At 38.0% G+C, this 26,785-nt stretch overlaps 2 protein-coding genes across 14 annotated transcripts in view; one reads left to right on the top strand and one right to left on the bottom strand.

Annotated features, from left to right (window-relative positions):
* Positions 1–7,901, bottom strand: part of C2CD3 (C2 domain containing 3 centriole elongation regulator) — a 142,189-nt gene extending 134,288 nt beyond the window's left edge. For 9 of the 12 annotated variants that reach the window (XM_045038750.1, XM_045038758.1, XM_045038751.1 and 6 more), the window contains exons 1-2: positions 7,686–7,901; positions 3,030–3,299 (exon numbers count right to left, since the gene is read on the bottom strand). In XM_045038750.1, coding sequence (XP_044894685.1) covers positions 3,030–3,299; positions 7,686–7,755 — 340 coding nt within the window. In that variant the 5' untranslated portion in view covers positions 7,756–7,901. Of the gene's footprint in view, positions 1–3,029; positions 3,300–7,391; positions 7,658–7,685 lie in introns of those variants that run through there. The other 3 variants (XM_019811829.3, XM_006936944.5, XM_045038757.1) reach the window with 2 other exon arrangements.
* Positions 7,902–7,914: 13 nt separating this feature from the next.
* The window catches only part of PPME1 (protein phosphatase methylesterase 1), an 88,087-nt gene continuing 69,216 nt past the window's right edge, over positions 7,915–26,785 (top strand). Inside the window, exons 1-2 of one of the 2 annotated variants that reach the window (XM_006936942.4) lie at positions 8,031–8,168; positions 23,578–23,629. In XM_006936942.4, coding sequence (XP_006937004.1) covers positions 23,625–23,629 — 5 coding nt within the window. In that variant the 5' untranslated portion in view covers positions 8,031–8,168; positions 23,578–23,624. Of the gene's footprint in view, positions 8,169–23,577; positions 23,630–26,785 lie in introns of both variants that reach the window. The other variant, XM_003992731.6, reaches the window with a different exon arrangement.

The following is a 26,785-nucleotide window of genomic DNA, read 5'->3' as shown; positions in this document are numbered from 1 at the left end:
TTTTTCTTTCTTTCTTTCTTTCTTTCTTTCTTTCTTTCTTTCTTTCTTTCTTTCTTTCTTTCTTTCTTTCTTTCTTTCCAACTGGCAGGTTGGAGTTTATTTTCCACTTGGTGCAAGGCACATGGTTACAGGGTGTCAGGAAGGCTTGTATAATAGAGAGAGTAGAGTTCTCTCAACTTCCTCTTTGGTGTTTTGCTGTTTAGATATAAAAGAACTCAACTACTTCTGTTTGCTGTAGCCTGCCTAGTCTACGTAGAGAAGAGGAGGTGAGAGAAAGGGCTCTGATGAACCTAGCACCTCCTGAAGCCTAGTGGTGGCCACTCATGATTGGGGCCCAGTGTGGGTTTTGTCAGGCTGGCCACCAGGCTGCTTCCTCATGGCTTCTAGAACCATTCACTTTTCTTTCTTTTAAACGAAATATGCATATAAGAGAGTACATAAAAGAAACAAATACCTACCACATAGCTTAAGAAATAGTTATACTTTTCCAAGTTTTCAGTTAGAACATATATTCATGTGAACTAATGTTTGATCTCTTATGTCTTCATTTTCTAATAAACACATCATACTCATGTCCACAGCTGGGCCATCACTTACAAGGTTCACCTCATCCAACTACTATTCAAATCCTACCTTCAACAAAGCTTCTTTCTTAACTAGATTTATAAAATTTTATTATTGGCTCATTTGGTGGTTAACCCCTTCAATTTAATAAGGGGAAAATTAAGGCACAGGAAGATTAAATGCTTGCTTAAATTCAAACAGCTAGTTAGTACACAACAGAAGTAGGATTCTGGTTTCCTGAGAACTTATGATAGTGAGTTCTTAAGTTATGATTCTCAAGTTCCCATGATAATATTATGGAATATTCATATAGTACTTACTATATGCACCAAGTAATCAGACATTTAATTACTTATTGTTTGCCACTGGTCACTACTATTTCATATGTATCAGTTTTGTTTTTTTCAACTGATCCTTTTGACCAGAGATTATGTCTAAAGTTTCTATATTCCCTACAGTGCCAAAAACTTTACATTTTTACAAGACTCACACCTACAATGTGCCAGGTACTGGACCAATCAGTTCACAAAAATTTTTTCATTTAACCTTTTCAATAATTCCTGCCGGTAAGTGCTATTATCCTCATTTAACTAATAGGACACTGAGGCTCCAAGATCTTAAGGAACATCTCAGCATCGTACAGCCATCCAATCCTGAAGCCAGACTTCCAATTCAAGACTGACTTCAAAGCCCATGTTCTTCTCATTCAACCAGGCTCTTCATGAAAAAACAAAGTGAAAGGGCAGCTATCTGATCCCACTTTTAACAGATGAGGGAAAGGGGGGTCAGAAATGGGAAGGGACTTTCCCCAAATCCCACAGCTGATAACACCAATCTAAAGTTCAAATGTCAGGTCTAATGCATTCTTTATCATACTGCAGGATGCTCAAATAAATGTGTGATTTGCTATCATATTAATAGATATTTTCTCTCTTACTGAAAACATTTTTTTAATGTTTATTTATTTATTTTGAGAGAGAGATCTGGTGAGCAAGCAGGGGAGAGGCAGGGTTGGGGGGGAGAGAGAGAGAGACACAGAGAGAGAGAGGGAATCCCAACAGGCTCCGTGCTGTTAGTGCAGAGCCCTACACAAGGCTCGATCTCACAAATGGTGAGATCATGACCTTAGCCAAAATCTACAGTCAGACGCTTAACCGACTGAGCCAGCCAGGCACCTCTCTTACTATTTTTAACCACTCTTCATTTGTTAAATTAGGCTTATAGTACCCAGATTATTTATGAGTATCCTATAACAGTACTTAACATTTCCTACCTCGTATTGTAACTAAAATACTCTGTGAATTTAGTTAGAATTAGATACCATTCTGATAAAATTGATTCATTTTTGTAATTCCCCACAGTGCCTAGCACAATGTCTAGCACATGCTAAGAGTTCAATATGTATCTTTCGAATGACCAAGTGTTTTGTTCTTTATATTGTGATATTTTCAAAAAAATTTTAATAGAATATAAACTTCTTAGGGACAAGTTAACCTTTAATTAACCTCTGATTCTCCAGTATTCTTAGCCCAACAATGTTTACATGATACCTGATTTTTTTTTTTTTTTTTACTTGAAATGGATTGATTTGATAAATAACCCACCATCCAAAATGTGTTTATGGGAAAGCCTGACCTGAATACAGAAATAACATAGTAGATTTAGAATGCTTTCTTTGAACAGAAATGAAGAAATCTTGTCTCCTGGTTTCTTGTAATGGGACCCCTTCTTGGGGTGGGTTAGTCAGTTAAGCGTCTGACTCTTGATTTCAGCTCAGGTCATGATCTCACAGTTCATGGGATTGGGCCTTATGTTATACTCTGTGCTATTAGCACAGAATCTGCTTGGGATTCTCTCTCCCTCTCTGTCTTTGCCCCTCCCCTGCTCATGGGTTCTCTCTCTCTCTCTCTCTCTCTCAAAAATAAGTATTAAAAAGGGATCCTTCCCTTCCATGAAAACCTATATTACTAATTCATTAAACCACTCACTTACCATGTATTATCTTGTACTTTTAGTAAAGTTTATACATAGACATATCTATCTATCTATCTATCCCTTTCTTCCTTTAACATGAGTCCCAGAGCAGAGACTACAGTTACTACTAAAGAAGCATGGGGTAGTGAAAAGTGCATGAGTTTTGGTATCAGACCGAAACTGGTTCAAATCCTAGTTTTGCCATTTATCAACTATGTAACCTTAGAGAGTATTCATTTTATCTTTACACCTCAGTTTCATTGCCTATAAAACACAGAAAATATTTTTCTTGTAGGGTTATTAAGGATTAGAAACAATATGTATCAACTGCTGGCACATAGTATACTCTCAATAAATGGTGGCTATTATAAAACTTCTTTCACTTAATAATTAACAATGCCATAGATACTACGTACACGATAATACCCTTTGCTAACAACATAACACACATTTATTAGGCCTGAAGCTGAAATGATAAGACAAAAACATACCAGTTAGATAAGAGGTAAACTGCTTTGGACCACACCGAACAGCATAACGTGTAGTTGTTCTGACAGCTTTTGGTTCAGTCTGCAACGCGTCCCTGGGACAAAAAAGGGTTCCATCTGATGTTTCTCCCCACCATCTCACTCGGACAAGTATACAAGTGGGAGGCTTTGCAATCTTCCATATGACTTTATTAACAGTAAGTCTCAGAAAGCAGCGTAGCTGGCCTTCAACCAGAGGTGGAAGGCTTGTAGATGGAGAAATGTCACTCAAACCTGTGGAGGAATCCAAAAACACTAAGTCAAAATTCAGACTAAATATAGAAACATATAATCTGCTTTTTGAATGAGAACACACACAAATATTAGTCTCTACCAGGAGAACATTTATCCTATAAAGAGCAAACCAAACCACAGAATAACTTACCGAGTCACTTAAGCCACTTTTTTTTTTTAAGTTTATTTTATTTTGAGAGAGAGAGAGAGAGAGAGAGAGAGAGAGAGAGAGAGAGAGAGAGAGAGAAAATGAGAGGGAGCATACACATGAGGGGGGGCAGAGAGAATCCCAAACAGGCTCCACAACATCAGCGTGGAGCCTGAGATAGGGCTCCAACTCACAAACCATGAAATCATGACCTGAGCTAAAATCAAGAGTTGGACTTGACATTCAATCGACTGAGCCACCCAGGCACCCCCACCTAAGCCACTTTGATAACTAATTCATATTCAGGGTCTGATTCAAGTTATTGTAAGTAAAGAACATAATACCAGCTTAAAACATGTGAAAACAAACTCCTCTTTAATTGAAAGCTATCATTTCATGCAAATTAAAACCACAATGAGATATCACCTTTCACCTGTCAGAATGGCTAGAATCAAAACGACAAGAAATAACAAGTGTTGGCTAGGATGTGGAGGAAAAAGAACCCTCATGCACCACTGGGAGGAATGTAAATTAGTGTAGCCACTATGAAAAATAATACAGAGGTTCCTTAAAAAATTAAAAATACGGGCTCCTGGTTGGCTCAGTTGGTTAAGAACCTGAGTCTTGATTTCGGCTCAGGTCATGATTTCATAATCTCTGCGCTGTCAGCAGAGCCTACTTGGGATTCTCTCTCTGCCCCTCCCCAGTTTATGCATGAGTGCTCTCTCTCAAAAGAAATTAAGAAACAATTAAAAATTTAGAAAAAATTAAAAACAGAAATACCATATGACCCAGTAATTCCACTACTGGGTATCTACCCCCCAAATTCAAACACTAACAAGAAAAGATATATCCACCCCTATGTTTATTGCAGCATTATTTACACTAGCCAAGGTGTGGAAGCAACCCAAGTGTCCATTGATAGATGAATGGATAAAGAAGAGGTGGTACACATACACAATGGGTTATTACTCAGCCATAAAAAAGGACAAAGGGGCGCTTGGGTAGCTCAGTCAGTTAAGTGGCCACTAGATCATGATCAGGTCATGATCAGGTCATGATCACGCAGTTCGTGAGTTTGAGCCCCATGTCAGGCTCTGTGCTGACAGCTCAGAGCCTGGAGTCTGCTTCAGGTTCTGTGTCTCCCGCTCTTTTTCTGTCCCTCCCTCGCTTGCACTGTCTCTCTCAAAATAAATAAATATTAAGAAAAAAAAAAGAATGAAATCTTGCCTTTGAGACCACTCAGATGGTCCTACAGAGTATTATGCTTAAGTAAAATAAGACAAAGAAAGACAAATTCACTTACAGGTGGAATCTTAAAAAATAGCAGAAACAGATCCCGAAATACAAAGGAAAAACAGGCGGTCACCAGTGGGGAGAGGGGAAGGGGGATGGGCAAAATAGATGAAGGGGGATGGGAGACACACACTTCCAAGTATGGAATGAATAAATCATAGGGATAAAAGGTACAGCATAAGGAATATAGTCAATGGTATTGTAATAGCGTTGTATGGGGATAGATAGCAGTTATGCTTGTGGTAAGCACAGTATAACATATAGACTTGTGGAATCACTGTTGTATACCTGAAACTAGCATAACATTGTGTGTCAACTATACCTCAATAAAAAAAAGATACCATTTAAAAAATACAAATATAATGATACAGTAGATAGGTTTTTAAAATCTCAGAAGTAGTTGAAATTTTTCTCCCAAGTACTGTTGTTTATTGTTGCAAAGTTCAGGTTTTAAGATATGTTAGCTCTACCTCTCTTACTTTAAAACCATCACTAAACATGAAACAGCAATAACTCCTCCTTTCACTCAATGCTCAAATGATTAAGCGTTTCAGTAAAGACCATCTTAAATTTTGTATTTTCTTTCTGGCCGACATCATTCAGTCATTGAAGACAGACACTATCATCTTCAGATTCTGCCATTATTTTTTACTCCAGCACTGGGCTCATAATATTCATTGGCTTTTATAATATTTATTGGCTTCTGATTTCAGACAGATAATAAATGTAAACAAGGCATTTAATTATGACTTTCTATAAAACTTTCCTTTAATGACCCTGATGGTCTTCCATTCATAGTTATCTCCTAACCATGATTTAGAAGAAATTTAAGAAACTATTCCTTTATATCTATACAATAGAATATTATTCAGCCATAAAAAAGAATGAAATCTTGCCATCTGCAACAACATGGATGGAGTTAGAGAGTATAATGCTAAGCAAAATAAGTCAGAGAAAGACAAATACCATATGATTTCACTCATGTGGAGTTTAAGAAACAAAACAAATGAACAAAGGAGGAAAAAAAAAGAGAAACAAACCAAGAAACAGACTCTTAACTGTAGAGAACAAATTGATGGTTACCAGAGGAGAGGTGGGGGAGCGGTGGGTGGGTGAAATAGGTAATGGGTATTAAAGAGCACACTTATGATGAACACTGAGTAATGCATAGAATTGTTGAATCGTTATACTGTATATCTGAAACTAATATAACGCTGTATGTTAACTATACTGGAATTAAATTAAAAACTTAAAAAAAAAAAGAAACCATTCCTATATTACACACACCTTCCTATTCCTCTTTTCCCTCAGAGAGTGGTCATGCCTAACAAGAAAATATACTGGAGTATATCAGATCAAGAAATCCATATAAAAGTTTTTGGATTTCTAAAGCGAACACCTTCTCTGCTCTCTATAGCTGAAAAAGACCCACCATAATCTTTACGTATAACTAGTTTCAATATAAAAATAATACACAGGTGTGTATATGAGCATTACTGCATATATAGATGGTATAGCAAGAAGGGCATTCTTATGTTATTTCAATTTTTATTTTCCTCCTATCAACCATATATGCTTGACTGTTTGACATAGGGAGCACTAGCAGTGAATACATCTGTGCTTCTATTTCATATCCTCCCATCATTCTTTTCAGGAAAAGTCACTGCCTCAAAACTGCCTTAGTTATCTTTAAAAAGCTTGGATGAGATATGTTCTCAGACAGTAGGTTGAGTCCTCAACCTAAAGACCTTCTCTTGCTACACACTCTTTCATCCTCTCAGATCCTTCAAAGATCCTCATGCCTTTACCTGCACTCTACCTCACCTTGTCACTCCCCACTGTCTTTTTCTCTCCTCCACAACTATCTTTCCCAACTCCTGCCTGTAGCCCTTCATACTTCATGACTGTCTTATGTTTGTTTGGCTCATTCAACTAACATTTACAGTAATGCATACAACATGATCTTTTCCAATTAGAATTACTGACATACCACCTCTCCAACTTATGTTTCTTTCAGTACGTGTGGAACTCCAAAGCTATGCCCTCCCACACGCAGACACACACACATTTAACTTTGCTATCAAAAGTACTCCTAGGTCACAGGGATGTAAAAGTACAGCACAGTGAACTATAGTTAATAGTGTACTGTATATTTGAAAGTTGCTAAAAGAGTACATCTTTAAAGCTTTCATGACATGAAAAAAACTTTTAGTAAGTAATGTACGGTGATGGATGCTAACTAGACGTACTGTTTGATCACTTCGCAATATACGGGAATATCTAAACAATTGTACAACTTGAAGCTAAGATAATGTTACATGTCATTACACCTCCCTTTAAAAAGTTTTTTAAAATCCTGGAATTTTTTTATTTCCTTCCTTTAGAAGCGTCCTGCCTGCACCCTTTTAGCCCTCACCTCGCCCCATTTATTAGCCCGCTTTGACCCCCTACTTCAGTACCTATTTCCTTCCCTTTCGCTGGAGGGATAACTGCCCTCTCTAACCTTCAAATTCCTTGGCTATTTCCCCCTTCCTACTTCTCTCCCACCCTTTTTACAGGCGGGTGGGGGAGTCTCCCTGGAATTCTCTACATCTTGCTCCCAACTCCACCTTATTATTCTTTCCTCAACCTTTGGTCTCTCAGGTTACCTCTCTTCTTGCGGCCACGGGCTCCGACAGGCCCCTGGCCTTTTCTTTGTTTCATGACGAGCCAGAGCTTTTCTTCACCAACTGAACTCCGGCTCCAGCACCCAAGCCGTAACCTCCCGCCATCCCTTCCCAAGGCGCCTGCGTTTCCCGGCAACCGGAGCCGCTGGGCAGCCTGGGAAGCAGGAAGAAAAAGCTCTTCCTCTTAACCGTCTGAAAGGAGCGGTGAAAAGGAAAGGCGCCAAAGCCTTCTTCCTGCAAATAGACTACAACACCCAGGATGCTTTGCTACACTACCTCTACGAGGTTGACCGCTGTCGCCTTCAGCTGCGCAAGCGCAAAGGGATATGCCCTTTGAGGACTTCATTGCCCAGGATGCATTGCCTTTAGGAGCGCTTGTCTTTCCGGCGAGGGTCGATGAGTTCTCTGTTGGTCTGAGAGATCCGTAGACTCCGTTACCCAGCTTTCTTTGTGAACGGCTGTTGCGTACTTCCGGTGGAATCGCCGAGGAGAGGGGGTGGAGTTTACGGAGCCGGTGGGCGGTGGGCGGTGCTGCCGGTAGCTGGGTGCTGTCCAAAGGCACTGGGCGTCGCTAGGGGAGCGAGCTGTGACCGGTTGGGCCGCGCTTAGCGTGGGACGAAGCTCCGGCTACTGTTTGACTACCTGAGGCCTCCACTTCATGTCGGCCCTAGAGAAGAGCATGCACCTCGGCCGCCTGCCCTCTCGCCCACCTCTCCCCGGCAGCGGGGGCAGCCAGAGCGGAGCCAAGATGCGAATGGGGTACGTGACCCATACCCCGTCTCCCTAGAGGCCAGGCGCCGGCCATTGGAGAATGGTGTCTCTGGGCGTTTAGAGTGGCACGGCAGGGGAGGCTAAGGATGAGAGAGAATGTTGGCGGCGGCCTGGAGACGTTTAGATGGTGTTGAACGTAGATTTGGGAACTAGGGGAGGCGCCAAGTCAATGGAAATTGGAGGACAAATAGTATTGAAGGAAGGAGGGAATGAGGCAAAGATTGAGGAAGCTGAGAGGGTAATTTAAGAGATGTAGGAGGCACCTCCAGAAGAAGGGATGGATGAGGTTTGAGGAAAGGTGGTAGAGGTGAGGAAAGTCGGGGAATAGCTGCCAGGGAAGGTTGAGGAAAATGGGGAATGACTGAGAGAAAAGTTGAGGGAATTTAGGAGAACTAGGGAAAGATTTGGAAGTAGTAAGAAGACGGAAAGAACTACATACTAGAAAAGCTGAGGGAAGTGGGAACACCTGAGGCAGGATTGGAGAAGGAAAGAGAACTAGGGAGCAGAAGGTTCTAGAGAGTGTCCTTGGAGGTAGGAGGAAGATTCAGGGAGTGAGGGTTGATTAGATTAGATATTTTAAGGGAGAATTGAGAAAGCCTGAGAACGGGACTAAGGAAAGATGGGGAATATAGCCAATTAGACTGTTAAGAGCAATGGGAATGTTCTGAGAAGTGAGGGTAGGGAGTAAGGGTAGGAGTGATGAGCTGAGAGAATGACCATGGGCTCTAGAGATGGAGAAATGACTGGGAACGGGGTTTAGTGAATGGAAGTGCTGTAGATATAGTCTGGGAAGCTTAAAGAGGAAATTTGGGCAGTTGATTTTTGCCAGGCAAATAAGTCTGATGGAAGCTATGTACTGGTTTGATAAGACTCAGAATTAATGAAACATTGAAAGTAGCTGCTTATAATATTTTGGGGAAATCCATTTACTGGGAAGGCAGGAGCTGTGTTGAAGAGATAGTTTTGGGGAATTTTAGGTTGTTGAATGGCTTGTGTCGTTTAGGGGGTACCTTAGGTATAAGAGAGGATGAGTTGAACATGGGAGAGGTAGTTACTGGAAAGTAGAGACAATTGAGTAGGCAGTTGTTTTTCAGGGTTATTTGTGGTATCAAATAGTATTCTGCAGACTAGTGACTACAGAGAAAAGGGGTAGAAAGAATGAATAGGTATGAGGTAGCCAAGAGGGTGTGTTTGGAATTCTAGAAATGGGTTGATAGATATACTGTACTTGGAATAAAAGCTAGGGAAGAGGAATCTTAGGTTCTAAAGAAGTAATATGTACAAAAACTGATCAAAAAGGAGATGAGGACAGTAGATGCATAACTGTGAAAGTAGGTCCTTGGAATAAAGAGAAAGGAGAATCCTATAAATTAAAACAGTGGGATAGAGAGGTGGTGAGAATTGGGGGTGGTGGTTGAAAAAAACAGGGAAGGAAACTAAGAATTGAAGTGGAGACCTGACTATGATGCACAGTAGAAAAGTGAGAAAACCTCGACAGAAGATAGGTATTTGATGCATAATAGACAGAGGTGGTAGAAGGCCTCGTAGAAGGTAAGATGGATATTGTTTTGGCGTTAAAAGAGAGAAAAGTAAGACTGTAACATGAATAAGGAGGATGTGGAAACTGATCCATGACAGATTATTTGGGAAAATTAACCTGGAGTATAAAATCAATGTAACATTTATCATTGGTATATATGTCTTAGTGCCTTTTTTAATCTAAAATTTGGTCCTTTAGTACACAAGCCCTCTTCTGTAAAAATATATAAAAATATTAGGTTTTTAATAACTATACATGCTGTAGATAAATTTAGAGGTCAGCCTCTCACTTTGTTAAAACGAGTTCTCTGAAGGTGAAAAACTGAAGAAAAACAGTAAAAGAAAATAAAGGGAAAACTTGGTGATTAGAAGATTGTATAATTGTTAGTAACTTGCCCTCTTTATTTTTTAAGTTTGTTTATCTTGAGAGAAAGAGCACAAGCAGGGGAGGGGCAGAGAGGGGAAGAGAAGATCCCCAGCAGGCTCTGCACTGTCAGCCTGGAGCCCAGTGTGGGGCTCCAACTCCTGGACTGTGAGGTCATGACATGAGCTGAGATGTTTAACCGACTGAACACCCAGGCACTCCAACTTACCCTCTTTAAATAGATGCTTTGGTCTTCATTGTTAACTGCTTGTTCTGGGAAATAAACTTATTTAGGAAGATGGTTCTTTATAATATTATGAAGAGAAGAGCATGTGTTGGTGAATTTTATGTGCTCCTCAGGTGGCTTGTTTTCCTATATTTTTCTTTTCTATTTCCTTATTGAAACATAGGCAGGCCTCAGCCGAGTCTAAAGTTAGTGGTAATATACTCTCTCCCTGTGCTAAAAAGAGAGCTTTGAAATGGTTTCACTGTATAGTTGAGGAAACGATTCAGAGAATTCTTTATTCTGTAGGTAAACATAGAGGCAGGAGATAATATTTTTTGTGAATAAGAAAACAAACTCGGGGTGCCTGGGTGGCTCAGTTGGTTAAGTGTCTGACTTCAGCTCAGGTCCTGATCTTAGGGTTCATGAGTTTGAGCCCTGCATTGGGCTCTGTGCTGACAGCTCAGAGCTTGGAGCCTGTTTTGAATCCTGTGTGTCCCTCTCCCTCTGCCCCTCCCCCTCTTTCTGCTCCTCCCCAACTCACACTTTGTCTCTTTTACTCTCAAAAAAAAAAAAAATTAGAAAAAGAAAACAAATTCAGTTCTTCATACTAAGGCAGTAGAAGCCTAGTGGTAGCGCCAGTAAAGACTGAGACTTGAGTCTCTGAGACCCATTATGTTTTTTTGGATTCATAGTTGTTATCCTGGCAATACTTAATTTGAGTTGTGTTTCTTATTTCATTGCAAATAGTCTAGGATTCAGTGTTTCTTTTTTCTCAGGTTTGATTTATGAAGTCTAACTTCTACCAATTTTAAAGCATTCTTCTTTATTTCTTCTTCATTCATTTGCATTTTTCTTATCTACCCATCTTTTTCCATTCTCTCATCTATCTCTTAATTTTAGGTTGGACCTGTTCATTTGACAGTCTCTTATATGACTTTTTCAACAGTTTTTCATAATCTCTTGCCTTTAATTTCACTAAACCTTGTTTAGAGGTATTCATATATTCAGGGTGGTTTTGAGTTTGTGGTTTTTCTTGAGTTCCCATAATGTAGTTTTTCAAATTAGACTTAGTAATTCCAGAGTATCACTAGGTAATATAAAAACAGCAAGTACTTTTTTTTCAAGTAGGTACCTTGTGAAAGTCATTGTAGTACTAGCCTTATGTATATTACTTTATTATTTTTTTGTATGTTATTTAATCTGTTCACAACCTTGCAAGGTATATATTTCTCTGCGTTTATAAGTCAGGAAACTCAGACTTGAGATTAACAGTCACCCAACTAGTATGTGGCAGAATCAGGGTTTAATCTAGGTTTAGTCTCTAGAATCTATTCCCTTTTCAGAACACCAACAGTTTTTCTTGGGTAAGCCCTGAAATCCTGGTTTCATTGTTCCTTGATAGAAGCCAGTAAATGATGCCAAAAGACAGTGGTTTTGACTTTTTTATTAAAGATTTTGGAGCTACTCTGATTTGGGATCCCTACTTGCAACTGGTAGTTTAGTCTGTTAGAGTTGCCCATAACAAAAAATACCATAGACTGGGTGGCTTATAAACAACAGAAATGTATGATAGTTCTGGAGGCTGGGAAGTCCAAGATCAAGATGCCGGCAGATTCTGTATCCAGTGGGGACTGTTTATTGGTTTATAGATGGCATTTTTCTTGCTGTGTCTTCACATGGCAGAAGGGGAAGGAAGCTCTGTGGCATCTCTTTTATGAGGGCACTAATCCCATTCATGAAGGCTGTACTCTCATGACCTCATCACCTCTCAAGGCCCCATATCCAAATACCATCACATTGGATGTTAGGATTTAACATGAATTTGTGTTTGGAGGGGGGAGCGGGACACAAATGTTTAGTCTGCCGCATCTGGTGTGCTTGAGAGGAGTATGTTTTGAAAATCACTGCTTTAGTACATTCTGTTACCATTAGAGAGACTATAGGTTATTAAAACCTTTCATTTTTCAACATAGTTTTGGTTTACCAATAGTACTATATTTCTGTAATTATCTCTTAACAGTTCGACAGTACTTTAACTGGAAGGTATATATTAGTGCCTATTTGTATTAGTTTATGAGGTAAATTAGGGCAAGGGGTAATATTTTCTCTTAATGAGAAAATTCGAATGTTCTTTGACTTGCCTAAAAAAACAGAATCATCAAATGGCAGAAACAAGATTCAAACCTAGACTTTGGGTTTTTAGTCCATTGTTGTTCTTGTTTTACTTTTAGTTCTTGTTATACCTTGGTGTAGAAATTGTTGTTTTTAAAGTGATAAGGAGATCTGAGTTTGAAGCTCAGCTTAAGTATTTACTTTGGTCAAGTCATTTAACCTCTTCTAGTCTTTTTTTGTTTTTTTTTTTTCTTTTAATCTCTGCTTACTTTAGAGTGCTATGAGAATGAGATAATACATGAAAAGCACTTAATGCTTCCTGACATAAGCTCTTACAGAATGATAACTAGTAAATTATTTTATATTGAAAACCATGAGAAAGGCTTCTTCTTTATGAAAACTGTGAGAAAGGCTTCTTTATGAAGTAGAAGCTCTTTTTTGAATTTTTTGTAATATCACTTTTTCCCCTTAAGCTTTCTATTAATCTGTATCTGATTAGATAGTCCTTCGTTCAACTTCTTAAATTTATAATGAACATCAGGCCTCCTGGGAAAGCTTTAAGGAGCCATTCGAACAAATGGGGAAATAAAGGACAAAGCTTGCTCAAGCTCACATATTGAGGTGCAAATTCTAGTATTTCTGTTTTTGTTAATTAATTTTTAAAAAAAAATTAAAATTCATATGCCATACAATTCACCCTTTTACAAGTTTACCTACCATTCATTAGTTTTTAGTATATTCAGGGCTGTACAGTCATTGTCACTAATTCCAGAACATTTTCAGTATCCCATAAAGAAACTACTTACCTGCTACCAGTTACCTCCACCTCCCCCAACCCTTGGGAACCACTGTTGATTTTCTGTCTTCATGGATTTGCCTATTTTGGCATATAAATGAAATCATACAGTAAGGGGCCTTTAAAAAAAAATTTATTTTGAGAGAGAGAGCATGCACACGAGTGGGGGAAGGGTAAAGAGAGAGGGAGAGAGAGAATCCCAAGCAGGTGCTAAGCTTTCAACACAGAGCCCCATGCAGGGCTGGATCTCACAAACTGTGAGATCATTACCTGAGGTGAAATCACGGGTCAGATGCTGAAATGACTGAGCCTCCCAGGCACCCCAGTAAGTGCCTTTTGAGACTGGCTTTTTTTACTTTGTATAATGTTTTCAAGATTCATCCATGTTGTAGCATGTATCAATACACCATTTCTTTTTATTGTTGAATGATATTCTACTGTGTAGATACAGCAAATTTTACTTGTCAGTTGCTGAACACTTTGAGTTTCCTTTTTTTTGTTTTGCTATTATGAATAGTGCTGCTATGAACATTCACATACAAATCTTTGTATGGAAATGTGTTTGGATTTCCCTTTGGTAAACACCTAAGAATGGAATCACTGTGTTACATGGTAAGTTATGTTTAACTTTTTAAGAAACTGCCAAACTGTTTTCCAAAGTGTCTCTTTGAAGCTTTCTATGTATTCAGGGTATTTCTAAGTGTTAAAAATATTTTCCAAGTTCCTTTTTTACTTTGCTTATAATGTATTTTGCTATATAAAAAGGTTTTTTTTTTTTAATTTTAATGCACTCAAATCTATCTAGCATGTGCTGCTTCTAGATTTTGAATCACAGAAAGACATTTCCTTCACCCAGGTTATAAAGGAATTCATTTTTTTTTTTTTTTTCTAAAAAATGGTTCCATTTTTTACATCCATTTTAAGTTAATCTTGATGTGCAAAGTGAGGAACAGATAAATCCAGTTTTATCTTTATCCACAGGTTTTCCAGTTGTAACACCATTTATTAAAACGTTCTTTTTCTATTATATGAATTTCACCTCAATAAAAATTAGTCATTTTCCCCATCTATTAAAATGATGTCTTTGTCAAATACCAAATTTTCACATAGATACGGATCTGTTTATTTTCTTTTTTATCCCATCGTCTTCCTATTTTTTTTAACATTTTTTTAAAGTTTATTAATTTTGAGAGAAACAGAAAGTGTGCCATCAAGGGAGGGGCGGGGAGGAGGGGAAGAGAGAGAGAGAGAGAGAGAGAGAGAGAGATTGATTGATTGAATCCCAAGCAGGGATTTGAACCCATGACTGAGCCAAACAAAGTCAAGAGTCCGGACACTTAAACAACTGAGCCACCCAGGCATCCTGGCCTGCTTTTTTATTTATGTGCCACTACTACCTGTTTAACTACAGAGTTATTACTAGTATGTTTTAGTAGATGGTAGAGGTAGCTTCTCCCTCATTCTTTTTTAAGATTTTCCTGGCTCCTTTTACTTGCTTATTCTTACAGACAAACTTTTTTTTTAAAGTATGGTTGACACACAATGTTATATTAGTTTCAGGTGTACCACATAGTGATTCCTCAAGTCTATACTTTACCCTGTGCTCACCATGAGTATTGCTACCATCCATCACCATACAATGCTATTATAATACCATTGACTATAATTTCCTATGCTATACCTTTTATTCCCTGTGACTTATTCATTCCATATCTGGAAGCCTGTATCTCCCACTCCACTCACCCATTTTGCCCATCCCCTCATTTGCTGCCCTTCTGGCAACCATCAGTTCTTTGTATTTGTGGGTCTGTTTCTGCTTCTTGTTTGTTTATTCATTTGTTTTGTTTTTTAGATTCCACATATTAGTGAAATTATGTGGTATTTGTCTTTCTCTGTCTTCTTTCACTTAGCATAATACCCTGTAGGTCCATCCATGTTGTTGCAAATGGCAAGATCTCATTCTTTTTTATGGCTGAATAATATACAAATAAGCTTTCTAATCAACTAAACTAGTGCCAGAAAAAAAACCCCGTATGGTATTTTTATTAACATTACATTAAATATGTAAATTAACGCAAAGTAAACATTTTTATGATGTTGAGTCTTTGAGGAAATATGATGTCTTTCAGTGTGTATGAATCCCTTTTGAAGGAAAAATATTTCAGATCCCAAGTATTGGCCTAAGTTCATCTAATGTAGTATCACTTAATTATGTACAAAATAAACTAGGGATAAATTCCTTATGTGTAAGTAAATTCCATTTTATTATAGAATTATAAAACTCAGTAGGTTTGTTTTTAATTCCATTTTATTATAGAATTATAAAACTCAGTAGGTTTATTTTTAAAATACAGTCCTACAAAACTTCCCAAATTCAAGTTAGCAATATTACATTAATGTGAAATAATCTTATTAGCTGTTAACAATTTATTGTGCTTTAAACCAAAAGGATATTTATTATTATTTTTTTTTAAATTTTATTTTTCAACGTTTATTTATTTTTGGGACAGAGAGAGACAGAGCATGAACGGGGGAGGGGCAGAGAGAGAGGGAGACACAGAATCGGAAACAGGCTCCAGGCTCTGAGCCATCAGCCCAGAGCCCGATGTGGGGCTCGAACTCCCGGACCGCGAGATCGTGACCTGGCTGAAGTCGGACGCTTAACCGACTGCGCCACCCAGGCGCCCCAAGGATATTTATTATTAATAGGAAGTTCTAGCATTGATTCAGTCATTCAATGATATCAGTAAGGACCCTGTGCATCCTTAATTTTGCCATCTTAGTAATGTTGGATTTTCCTTCTCTTGTCACCTTTTGGTTGCAAGATGGTTGCTGCAACTCTACTCTCATCTTACCTTTATTCCATCTTTCCAAATAAAAGGAAGGAACTGGAGCAAAGGCCTTTTCCTAGCTAAGCATGTCTTTTGTTTTGTTTTGTTTTCTGGAAAGGGAAATTCCCCAGCTAATTTTTCCCTTAAGTCTCATGGTCCAGAACTGGTTTACATGTCCATTTTTTTTTTTCAACGTTTATTTGTTTTTGGGACAGAGAGAGGCAGAGCATGAACGGGGGAGGGGCAGAGAGAGAGGGAGACACAGAATCGGAAACAGGCTCCAGCCTCTGAGCCATCAGCCCAGAGCCCGACGTGGGGCTCGAACTCACGGACCGCGGGATCGTGACCTGGCTGAAGTCGGACGCTTAACCGACTGCGCCACCCAGGCGCCCCCTACATGTCCATTTTAAGACCAATCACTGGCAGTTGGGAATGAGATTACTTTGACTGGTTTAGACCAATTCTGATTCATTCCCCTGGTCTGGAGGAAGGATAACAAAATCTCCCCACTAGTTACTAAACAATTTGGAATTCTGCTAGGGAATAGAGAGGGGTGGGAAGTGCAGCAGGAATGTCTGGAGTAGACAGTAAACAGCATGTAACCCAAGGCCTAATGTTAACAAGTGGGGGAGATTAATCTTTTGACTGTAAATTCTCTATTGTTTTCACTCAACAGAGGTACAGGAAGTAATTGATCTCTTCTTTTGTCTCCCTTTCCACCTTGTGCCAGGTTTGAGCCTCTTGACCTGAGCACTTCTGAGTAAATGTCCTTTATTCCATTGCTGCTGGGCTTATTGCTGACAAATCTGTTTCTTCTCAGTGTCCCCAGAATTGGATAATTGGATTTTGTTGTTGTTTTTTAAACTTAATGAGCCTTCCTTGTTATGTTACTTGATGTCAGATTTGAGAAAACATCTCTGGTTGGTTAGGAAAAACTTACTCCTTTATGTCATAAAATAGTTTCTTTTAGAGAAGAAAGTTTTAATTAATAGTGCTATTTAAAGGGCGGTCCAATTGTATGCCACACTTAGATGTTCCTCAACAGTTTTGACAACCACTCCCAAGCACATAACTACCAATATATTTTGATGATTGAATAAGAGGTTATGTTGAAAATTCTAGTCGTCCAAACCACAGGAGAAGGCTGAAGTTGTTTGACTCCTTTTCTATGATGCGTCTGTGTGTGTTCTTTGCTATGGACTTTTCTCGGTGTAAGTGGAACTCCTGTCTCTGTCCCTAATAAGTCATGTGGCCCTGGTCACTTTATCTTTCCTCTTTCTAGAATTCACTATCATGGTGTAGTAGCAAGACCACTTTGACACCAGACATACTTGAGTTTAAAATCCAAACTCCAGTGCTACTGAAAGTGGCTCTGGGCAAGTTATTTTACAGTTGAGACTCTATTTCCTTGTCTTTAAGATGGGGACACTTGGGGCACTTGAGTCCCTCAGTCAGTTGAGTGTCCAACTTCAGCTTGAGTCATGATCTCACAGTTCGTGAGTTAAAGCCCCACATTGGGCTCGCTGCTTGTCAGCCTCCCAGCACAGAGACCACTTTGGATCCTCTGTCCCCCCTTTCTGCCCTTCCCTCACTTGCGCTCTCCCCAAAATAAATATGTATTAAAAAAATAAAGTGGGGAAACTTTTGGGGTGCCTTGGTGGCTCAGTTGGTTAAACGTCTGACTCTTGATCGCAGCTTAGGTCTTGATCTCAGGGTTGTGAGTTCAAGCCTTGCATTGGGCTCCACACTGGGCTTGAAGCCTACTTTTAAAAAAAAATGGGGAAACTTTTCTTTTGGAACTCAAAATTCTGTGTGACACATAATAAACAGCTAATTTTTCCCTTCCATAAAGAAAGATGATCTCTAATAGCCTAATCCAGTGTGTAGTTTTGAGAATCTTTAAGTCTGCTGCTTTAATAGCATGCCCTTATCACTAGTAATGAACACTCCAAACTACCATGACCCAGACAGCCATCTGGTTGGCATCTTTCCATTCCTTTCAAAGTGTTCCTAATGAAGACATTTTTTTTTTTAAAGCAGTGATGCCTTGATTTAAATAGCTGACTGCAATTAAACTTCAGTTTTTTACTTCCACATACTCCTAGACTAGAGAATTTGTGACAACAGTGACTAGGACTGCTACTGTGCAGCTCATGACTCATTCATAACTCCCTTAACAAATTTAAGCAGCCTAGTTGATGTTGAAGTTATTATGCCTATTTGGATTTGAGACATTCACCTCAAAACATACTTTTCTTATTCCTTGTTCTCTAAATATGTAGGGAAATTTTTTCCTTCTTTCCTCCTATTCTCCCCTCCTGTCTTTCCTTAGCAATTAATCATATAATTTTGTTGGTGGTGGTCATATCTCCTAGTAGACATCTTCATGTAGTAGGCAAGCTGCATCTCTTCTATGACCTCGTAGCCTTCTGTAGTTTAACACTTATCCTTCTGACTTGTGATTATTGGTTGACTGTCTATAAGACCATGAGCTTCTTAAGGGTAGGGGTTGTGTCTTAATTTCCCTGATTCCTAAGTATGCTGGCTATTTAAGTGCTGACCTTTCCTAGACGTATTTGGCCTCATTTTATGAGAACAATCTTATTTCCTCACCAGTTCCATTAAGATGACATAACTAAACCTACATTCCCTTTCTTCTGAAATTTGTTTTACTTCATGAAATAATAGAATGTATACTTTATTTCAGCACCAGCACTTAAGTGTGTTGTGAGTGCTTCCAAATACCTGGTCTTAATTTGAGATTTAAAATACTCATATGGTAGAAGCTCATGCCTGCAGTTAGTCTCTTTTATGTAAAGATTCATGCCTGGTTTTGGTTTTATTTTATCAAAATTTAAGTTTGTCTCTTCTTTTGTGATTCTCTAAACCTGAAAGCAATTCTATTACTGTAAGAGAATAAATGTCAATTAACAATTATTTTTGGAAGATCTGCATTTTATAAGATTGGTTTTTTCTGCCCTTGCTCAATTTATCCCTTATTGTCGAAGAGTGAAGACTACTTTCCAAGGAGGTGGTACCTGTACATTAGTGACTCTACCATAAAGTGTAGGGAGCAAGCAGTCTGCGATTAAAAGCTATCCATAGTCATGTTCCAGGCAATGTCAGTTCCCTAAATTTTTCTTGCACTTACTAATTGCCGAGTTTATTTTATTAACAATGCCTCCGATTTCATGTTTTCAAGTCCTGTAAAACCAACGAACCTCTTTCAGACTGTTCTAGCTCATTCACTTGTTCCGTGTCTCCTCTGAGTTCTAAAACACTTTGTCATTTCCACTCAATTATTGTGCATTACTACTCAGTATTGCATTTTAAAAAATTGTTATGCCAAATTTATCTATCATAATTTTTATGATAATTTAAGTTGGCAAATACCATTATTAAGATAATAAGTTATCTTTCATGGTAGTTTTTTTAAGTTACCTCAATAAAATAGAAAGTTTTGGAGTGCAAGGGCCTTTGTTTTTATTTCTTTGCATCTTTTACAATAGCACAGTTAAATGTTTTTTTTTTTTAAGTTTATTTATTTTGAGAGAATGAGTGGGCGAGGAGCAGAGAGAGAGTCCTAAGCAGGCTCCATGCTCTCAGTGCAGAGCCTAACGCAGGACCCAATCCCACAAACCATTGAGATTGTGACCTGAGCCAAAATCAAGAATCAGACGCTCAACTGACTGAGCCACGAAAGTGTCCCTTAAATAAATGTTTTTCTAAGATTTGGTTTAATGGACGTGTGGCACATAGCATTCATTTAAAATGAGATCTGAAAGTTTCCTAACCATTCAGCCTGCAGTGATCTTTCCATTTTCTGCCCTTTCATAGCACCTATCATTTATACCAGAGTTTGGCAAACTTTTCTGTAAAGGGCCAAATAGTAACCATTTTATGTTTTGCAAACAATACACTTTCTGTAGCAGCTACTCACCTCTGCTGTTGTAGGACGAAAGCAACCATGGACGATACATATTGAATGTGATGGTGTTCCAATAATACTTTTTTTGTGAACACCGAAATTTGAATTTCGTGTAATTTTCTCCTGTCATTAAATATTACTTTTTTTTCTCCCAGCTTTTAAAAATGTAAAGACCATTCTCAGCTCATGAGCTATTCAAAAGCAGGCAGTGACTGGATTTGCCTATAGGCCACAGTTTGCCATCCCATATCAATAGTATTTATTTTGTACTTCTCCTGTCTTGTAGTAGAAAGAATAGAGGTTTTAAATCAACAAACTGGGATTCCCTTCCTGGCCTTACTGCGTACTCCTTAACCAGTGTAAGCTCCACTTTATTTTCTTAAAATATGGGTAAAACTAAATATAACATTGTATGTTAATTGTACTTCAATAAAATTTTATTTTAATGTGGCTAATATTAGCATCAATTGTTTTTAAGGAGAAAGAGATGATATATGCATAGAGTCATTTAAATTATAAAGCTAGATAATGGAAACCTATTTACTGTAATTCATACTTTTTTAAATTTCTTTTCATATTTAAAATGATAGTGTCTTCACAATTGCTCTTGGTAAGGTAACAGCTTTATTTTGGTTCTCCTGAGTTGTACGGACAAACACCAAAACCAGCACCAAAACTTGTAAAATAGGTGTTGGTAGCTTGGAAGAAAATTCTGGAGGTAAAAGTAGAGCACTCTTTTAACTACTGAGAACTGAATGGTTGTGAGGAGTAGGTTTTCAATCAGATGAGTTAAGCATTATTTCTAAAGTTCGAGTCAGAAAGCAACATAGCTCTCTACATAAAGGTTAAGTCAGATTATGAGCTGGTGTTTAGTTTTAGGGGTCCCTGGGTAGCTCAGTTGGTTGAGTATCCAACCGTTGGTTTCAGCTCAGATCACAATCTCATGGTTTGTGGGTTCGAGCCCCATGTCAAGCTCTGTGCTGTCAGTGTGGAGGCTGCTTGGAATTCTTTCTCTCTTCTCTTTCTCTCAAAATAAATAAATAAACTTAGGGGAAAAAAAAGAATAAGACTCTCAGTGTGAAGAAGTTGGTTAGAAATACTATTAAGTATTTTATTTTGCTCTCAGTTTCCTTTATTTATACCCATAAGTGATGTATGTTGAATCAATGTAGGTATAAAAGAGCTCTTCCAAGAAATTTAAAATGACTTCTAAGTGTCATACTTAGACACTTGAAATGTGTCATACTTTAATTGGTAGCTTTTTTCTTAGTGGTACATAAAATTGTTGTTCATCTTTCAGTTGATAGTGCTATGTATATACAGTATTTTGTCTGTTCTACTAACAACCATGTTGTGATTTACTTGTTTAATCTTTCCTAATTTAATTATAAACTCCTTTTGTGTTTTATTTACTTGCCCCAAAATGGTTAGCACCCAGGAGCTCAATAAACATTTAATGAATGAATAATGTTCTAATATAGTGGACACATGACATTGTTTTCAATAGTTTAAAATTGTCCAACCTAAATTTAGTAGGGAATTAAATGAGAAGGAAAAACCATAGATTTGTGGAGTATAGAAATGAGATTTTATTTTATCTTTTTGAAGTTTCTTTTTGAAAGAAAAAGAAAGCACAAGTGGGGGAGGGACAGAGAAGGAGAGGGAGATACAGAATCTGAAGCAGGCTATAGGCTCTGAGCTGTAAGTGCAGAGCCTGACACATGGCTCGAACCCATGAACTGTGAGATCATGGCCTGAGCCAAAGTTGGATGCTTAACTGACTGAGTCACCCAGGTGCCCCTAGAAATGAGATTTTAAAACTGTAATTATTGGCAATATGCAAAAATGAACTTGTGCCCTACTTATATCCTTCTGTGGTTTCATATTTGTATTTGTCTGTTTTTATTCTGTTAAGAAAGTATAGCTCAGGTTATTATGAGGATTAAATTTAGATAATGCTTGTAAAGTGCCTAGCACAAACACATGAGCAGTTTCATTTAATCCTTCTCATCCCTTTAAACAGCTTTTCCTTAAGCATAAGAACCATGGTTCAAGCTATATTAAAATCAGTTTTCTGTGTTAATCACTTGAACTACATCGTTATTAGTAGAATTTCATCACAAATAGCATTTTATCATATTATGGCTAAGTAGGCTTGGGGATATAACTACCTAGAGAATCTACCAATATTTCATAATAATGTTAATTAGGGAAAATGTGGTTCAGTTTTCCCAACAACCTACTTTGCAAACCTTTGGAATATAAACCCATTTTTAAGTTGCAGAATCTCTATACTAACATATTTCTCACTGAATATGGGGAAATTATAATCTTTTATTTGGTAATTAGAGGAATTACCTTCCCAATCCAGGTCATAATTTAATAAGGATAGTACTTCAGATTTGTATAGCATTTAAGAAAATCTGTATACCAGAAATCATCTTTATGAATCCTTCCCTGACCCGATTTCGTTCCCATAAGTGTCCAAAACAGGATTGGAAGTCTCTTCTGTGAATTTTCATGGTACACTAGGCTTATTTCTGCCATACCTGTAGTATACAATGACTGTTTACTTACCTATTTCCTCTCTGGCGTCAGCTTTTTGAGGGTGAGAACCAAGTTTTTATTCATCAATGGGAAACTCTAGCATGCTGATTTCCCCAAATGCCCAGGAAGTGTATCAGGGCCTGCCATAAACATACTCAAATGTCTCTTTGATTGAATTGGAATTAAATTAGTTGCTTATATATAAGCAAGTTGTAACTGGAAAGAGGCTCTAGAATCGTTGCCCTAAATATACTTGAAATGAAATATCCTATGAAATATGTCTTATATTCTACATCATCATGGCATTCAGTTGAGTCTGAGAAGGGAGTTATATGGCAGTTGGTTCTCAATTATATACTTTTCCTTTTTTTTAGAGAAAGAGTGCACATGAGCAGGGAAGAGGGGCAGAGAGAGAGAGAGACAGAGAATGTCATGCTGGCTCCATGCTCAGCACAGAGCCTGACACCGGGCTCAATCCCCCAACTCTGGGATCATGACCTGAGCTGAAATCAAGAGTCAGACACTCAACTGACTGAGCCACCCAACTGCCCTGGAACTATATACTTTATTAGAGTCTTCTGTATGGATTTTATTGGCTTTTAAACTCTGACTCCAAGCCTGCTTGCTTTCTTCCTGTTGTGATATTGTCAAAGCAGAATAGTAGCTTGTATAAGTTCTGATCCTTGAGTATAGCTACAAATATTGATTGTAAGACTAAACAGTTATAATTAGCTCTTGTAAAACATCAAAATGCTTTGTATTCTGTCTGCTTTCTTGTTTTCATTACTGATATCTCAGTGGTGTTTGAGGCTAGATCATTGTAGTAAAGTTACCATATCTTTTTTTCTTGTTACTTGTAAGATTTTGGAAAAATAAGTTATTAATTAGGTTGGGTAAGTGGTGGAAATAAAATTTCTAACTTTTTCTAAACCTAAGTGAAGCAGAATTCTTTATTATCAGAGGTATAAGATTACAGTTCTTTCAGTGCTGCAACAGTCTGTCTTTATCCATCCATTTAAAATAAACTATATTTTTGTGTGATCTGACTCAGCAGGTTGGAAGTTCCCATGGAGTAAATATCTTATCTGAAAGTGGTTTTAAATGAGGTAAGCTTTCATTCATTTGCTTGAAACCACATCAACTATTGGGCCATAAGTATCCTGTCCTATCTAATGCAGGACATTGTGGTAAATGCTGTACTGTTTTCATTTTTGGATTCTATGATGCCCATTTAACAATTAACATTCTCCGATGGCCAACAAAGAAAACTAATAGGAATAGGATGTAGGATTTTCAATCACATGGTAAATCAGTATTTAGTAACTTAGAGCCCTTTAAAATGCCGTTCTATGTATTCTATGTGAATGGCATCAGAGAAACTTGAGAGTTGTCTTTGATTCTTCCTTCTCACTGCACCTTCCTGCTCTCTCTCATTGCCACCTACATTTGTAAACCTTGACTTTCTCTTTTGTCTCCCTGGTATACAGCCTTGCTACTAGGGTCCTCTGGCAGTCATTACCCCTACAACAGGAACCAATCCTCTTTCACCTTTTCCTGAGGATTTCTGCTTACTCATGGCTAGCTTGGGTGATTTCAAGAATGGAGAACTTAATATTATTTTGAAGGTAGTATTGAAAACTGATAAGGAAATAACCATGAGAATAAGATTCTAGCCCACTACTTTCTGTGTCTTGAATGAGTAATCTCCCTTGGTTTTAGTTTTCTCATTTGTGAAATAGGAATAGCTACTCCAGAGAGTTGTAGAAATTCATTTGTTTGCCTCTATTCTCTTACCAAACCCCATTAAATTATGATAGAGTAATTTGGAAAAAGGAGTAATACCAAAGAACAAATAGAAGATAGGCTACCAAGATTTAGGAAGATAGCAAGTTGAATATTAACTAACAGAGAAGAGCAAACTGAAAACTACCTGTAGAAGAATGAAAGTGCAAGCTAATCCATATCATAAACCCATAAAGGCTCAGGAATTGTAGGTGCTAAGTACCTCTGAAAGTGGGCTAAAACAGGAGGATTGATTGAAAATCTGTACAAAGCACCATTAAACGCCAAAATCTTCTTCTTTCCCTCAGTGTGATGGTTAACTTCTATAGAAATTGAACCAGGGTGTCTCTGGACTCAGAGATGCTAAGCATATGGCCACAAGAGTAAAGCAACAGGATGAAAATAGGGGTTAAGTGAAGGTAGTGAAGGTATACATTCTGTCATCCAGACATGCTCTCATGGCTTGCCCCCTCACCTTTAGGTCTTTGTTAAAGGTGCCTTCCCTAACCACCTGATTTAAAACTACAGTTTTCCCAACCTGGCATTCATTTTCCTCGCTTCCTGATTTGATTTTTCTCCATGACACTTACTGTTACCTGACAAATTTTTACTTATGTTGCCTTCACAGGAATGTGAACACCACAAGAGTAGGGGGTTTTGTCTATTTTGTTCACCAAAATATTTCAGGTGCCTAAAACAGTATCTTGTAGGTGCGCAGTGAATGTTTGTTGAATGAGTGAATGAAAGAGTCTATTCAGATCTTTTTCCAGAAGGCTAACGGCTAGTCTTATGTTCCCAGGCAGGAGATTGGAGGATTTTACTCTGGAGAAATGACTGGCCAAAAAAAAAGACATGCAGATATTGATGTTTGGAGGAAAAATCCCCTACTTAAAAGGCTAGGAATCTACTTGCTAACTGGACAGTCATATTCAATAGTCAGCAAACCTTGCTCTCTTATAGAATCACCAGACATCCAGGAAAAACTTCTAACACAAAAAATAGATACCAAAACAAAATGAGAAAATGAAACAATAATGTATAGAACAAAAAAAAAAAAAAAAAAGCTTGCCAGAGAGACGAGATGATATGGCATCTGTGAAACAAGAATAGAATGCTCTTTTAAAAAAGGAGGGGGGAGAACCTGGTTTCAGAGAAAAATATGTTGGGAATGAAAATACGTATAGTATATATAAATTCAAAAGAAGAGAAAATTTAAGGAATCTTCTAGAAAATACCTTATTCTAGTTTAAGATTGAAATTTAGAAATATGGGGGATAAAAAGATTCTTAGTAAAAACATCTCAACAGTAGTACCTTACTTAGAAGATGGAAAAATGCCTTAAATTTTGAGAAAGAATAACCTAAAATTGCTTTGGCTAGTATTTGCTTACTGTATCTTTGTCTCTTTTAATTTTTTTAAATGCTTATTTATTTTGAGAGTTCACACGCACGCAGGGAAGAAGCTGACAGAGAGGGAGAGAGAATCCCAAACAGGCTTCATGTTCTCAGCGCAGAGCCTGATGTGGGTCTCAATCCCATGACCCTGGGACCATGACCTGAACCGAAATCAAGAGTTGGATGTTCAACTGACTGAGCCATGCAGGCGCCCCTAGGTCCACTTTAAATTCTCAGTTTGAAACTTCTTAGAATATATAAGTGGTATAAATTTAGCCCAAGTCCATTTGAGAACTGTCTGTGGTTATAGCTTCATCAGAGAAGGGTTTTTTTCTTTCTTCTGCCTTCTATTTTGTCGTTTCAAGTTTTTAATTACATTCTAGTTAGTAAACATATAGAATAATATTGGTTGCGGGAGTAGAGTGTAGTGATTCATCACTTACATATAACACAGTGCTCATCACAAGTGTCCTCCATAATACCCATCACCAATTTAGCCCATCCTCTGCCCACCTCCCCTCCATCAACCCTCAGTTTTTGTTCTCTATAGTTAAGAGTCTCTTATGGTTTGCCTACCTCTTTCTCTCTGCCCCCCCTTCCCTATGTTCATCTGTTTTGTTTCTTAAATTTCACATATGAATGAAATCATATGGTATTTGTCTTTCTCTGGCTTGTTTCACTTAGCATACATAATACACTCTAGCTCTATCCACAGTGTTACAAATGGTAAGATTTCATTCTTTTTGATGGCTGAGTAATATTCCAGTGTGTGTGTGTGTGTGTGTGTGTGTGTGTGTGTGTGTGTGTGTGTGTACATCTTTATCCATTCATCGGTCAGTGGACATTTGGGCTCGTTCCATAATTTGGCCGTTGTTGATAATGCTGCTGTAAACATCAGGGTGCATGTGCCCCTTCAGATCAGTATTTTTGCATCCTTTGGGCAAATACCTAGTAGTGCAATTGCTGGGTCATAAGGTAGTTTTATTTTTAACTATTTGAGGAACCACCATACTGTTTTCCAGAGTGGCTGCACCAGTTTACATTCCCACCAACAGCGTAAGAGGGTTCCCCCTTCTTTGCATCCTC

This window comes from Felis catus, chromosome D1, assembly GCF_018350175.1.
Source record: "Felis catus isolate Fca126 chromosome D1, F.catus_Fca126_mat1.0, whole genome shotgun sequence".
Lineage (NCBI taxonomy): Eukaryota > Metazoa > Chordata > Mammalia > Carnivora > Felidae > Felis > Felis catus.
Note: the sequence above shows the minus strand (reverse complement) of the source record. Positions and strands in the feature narration are given on the sequence as shown.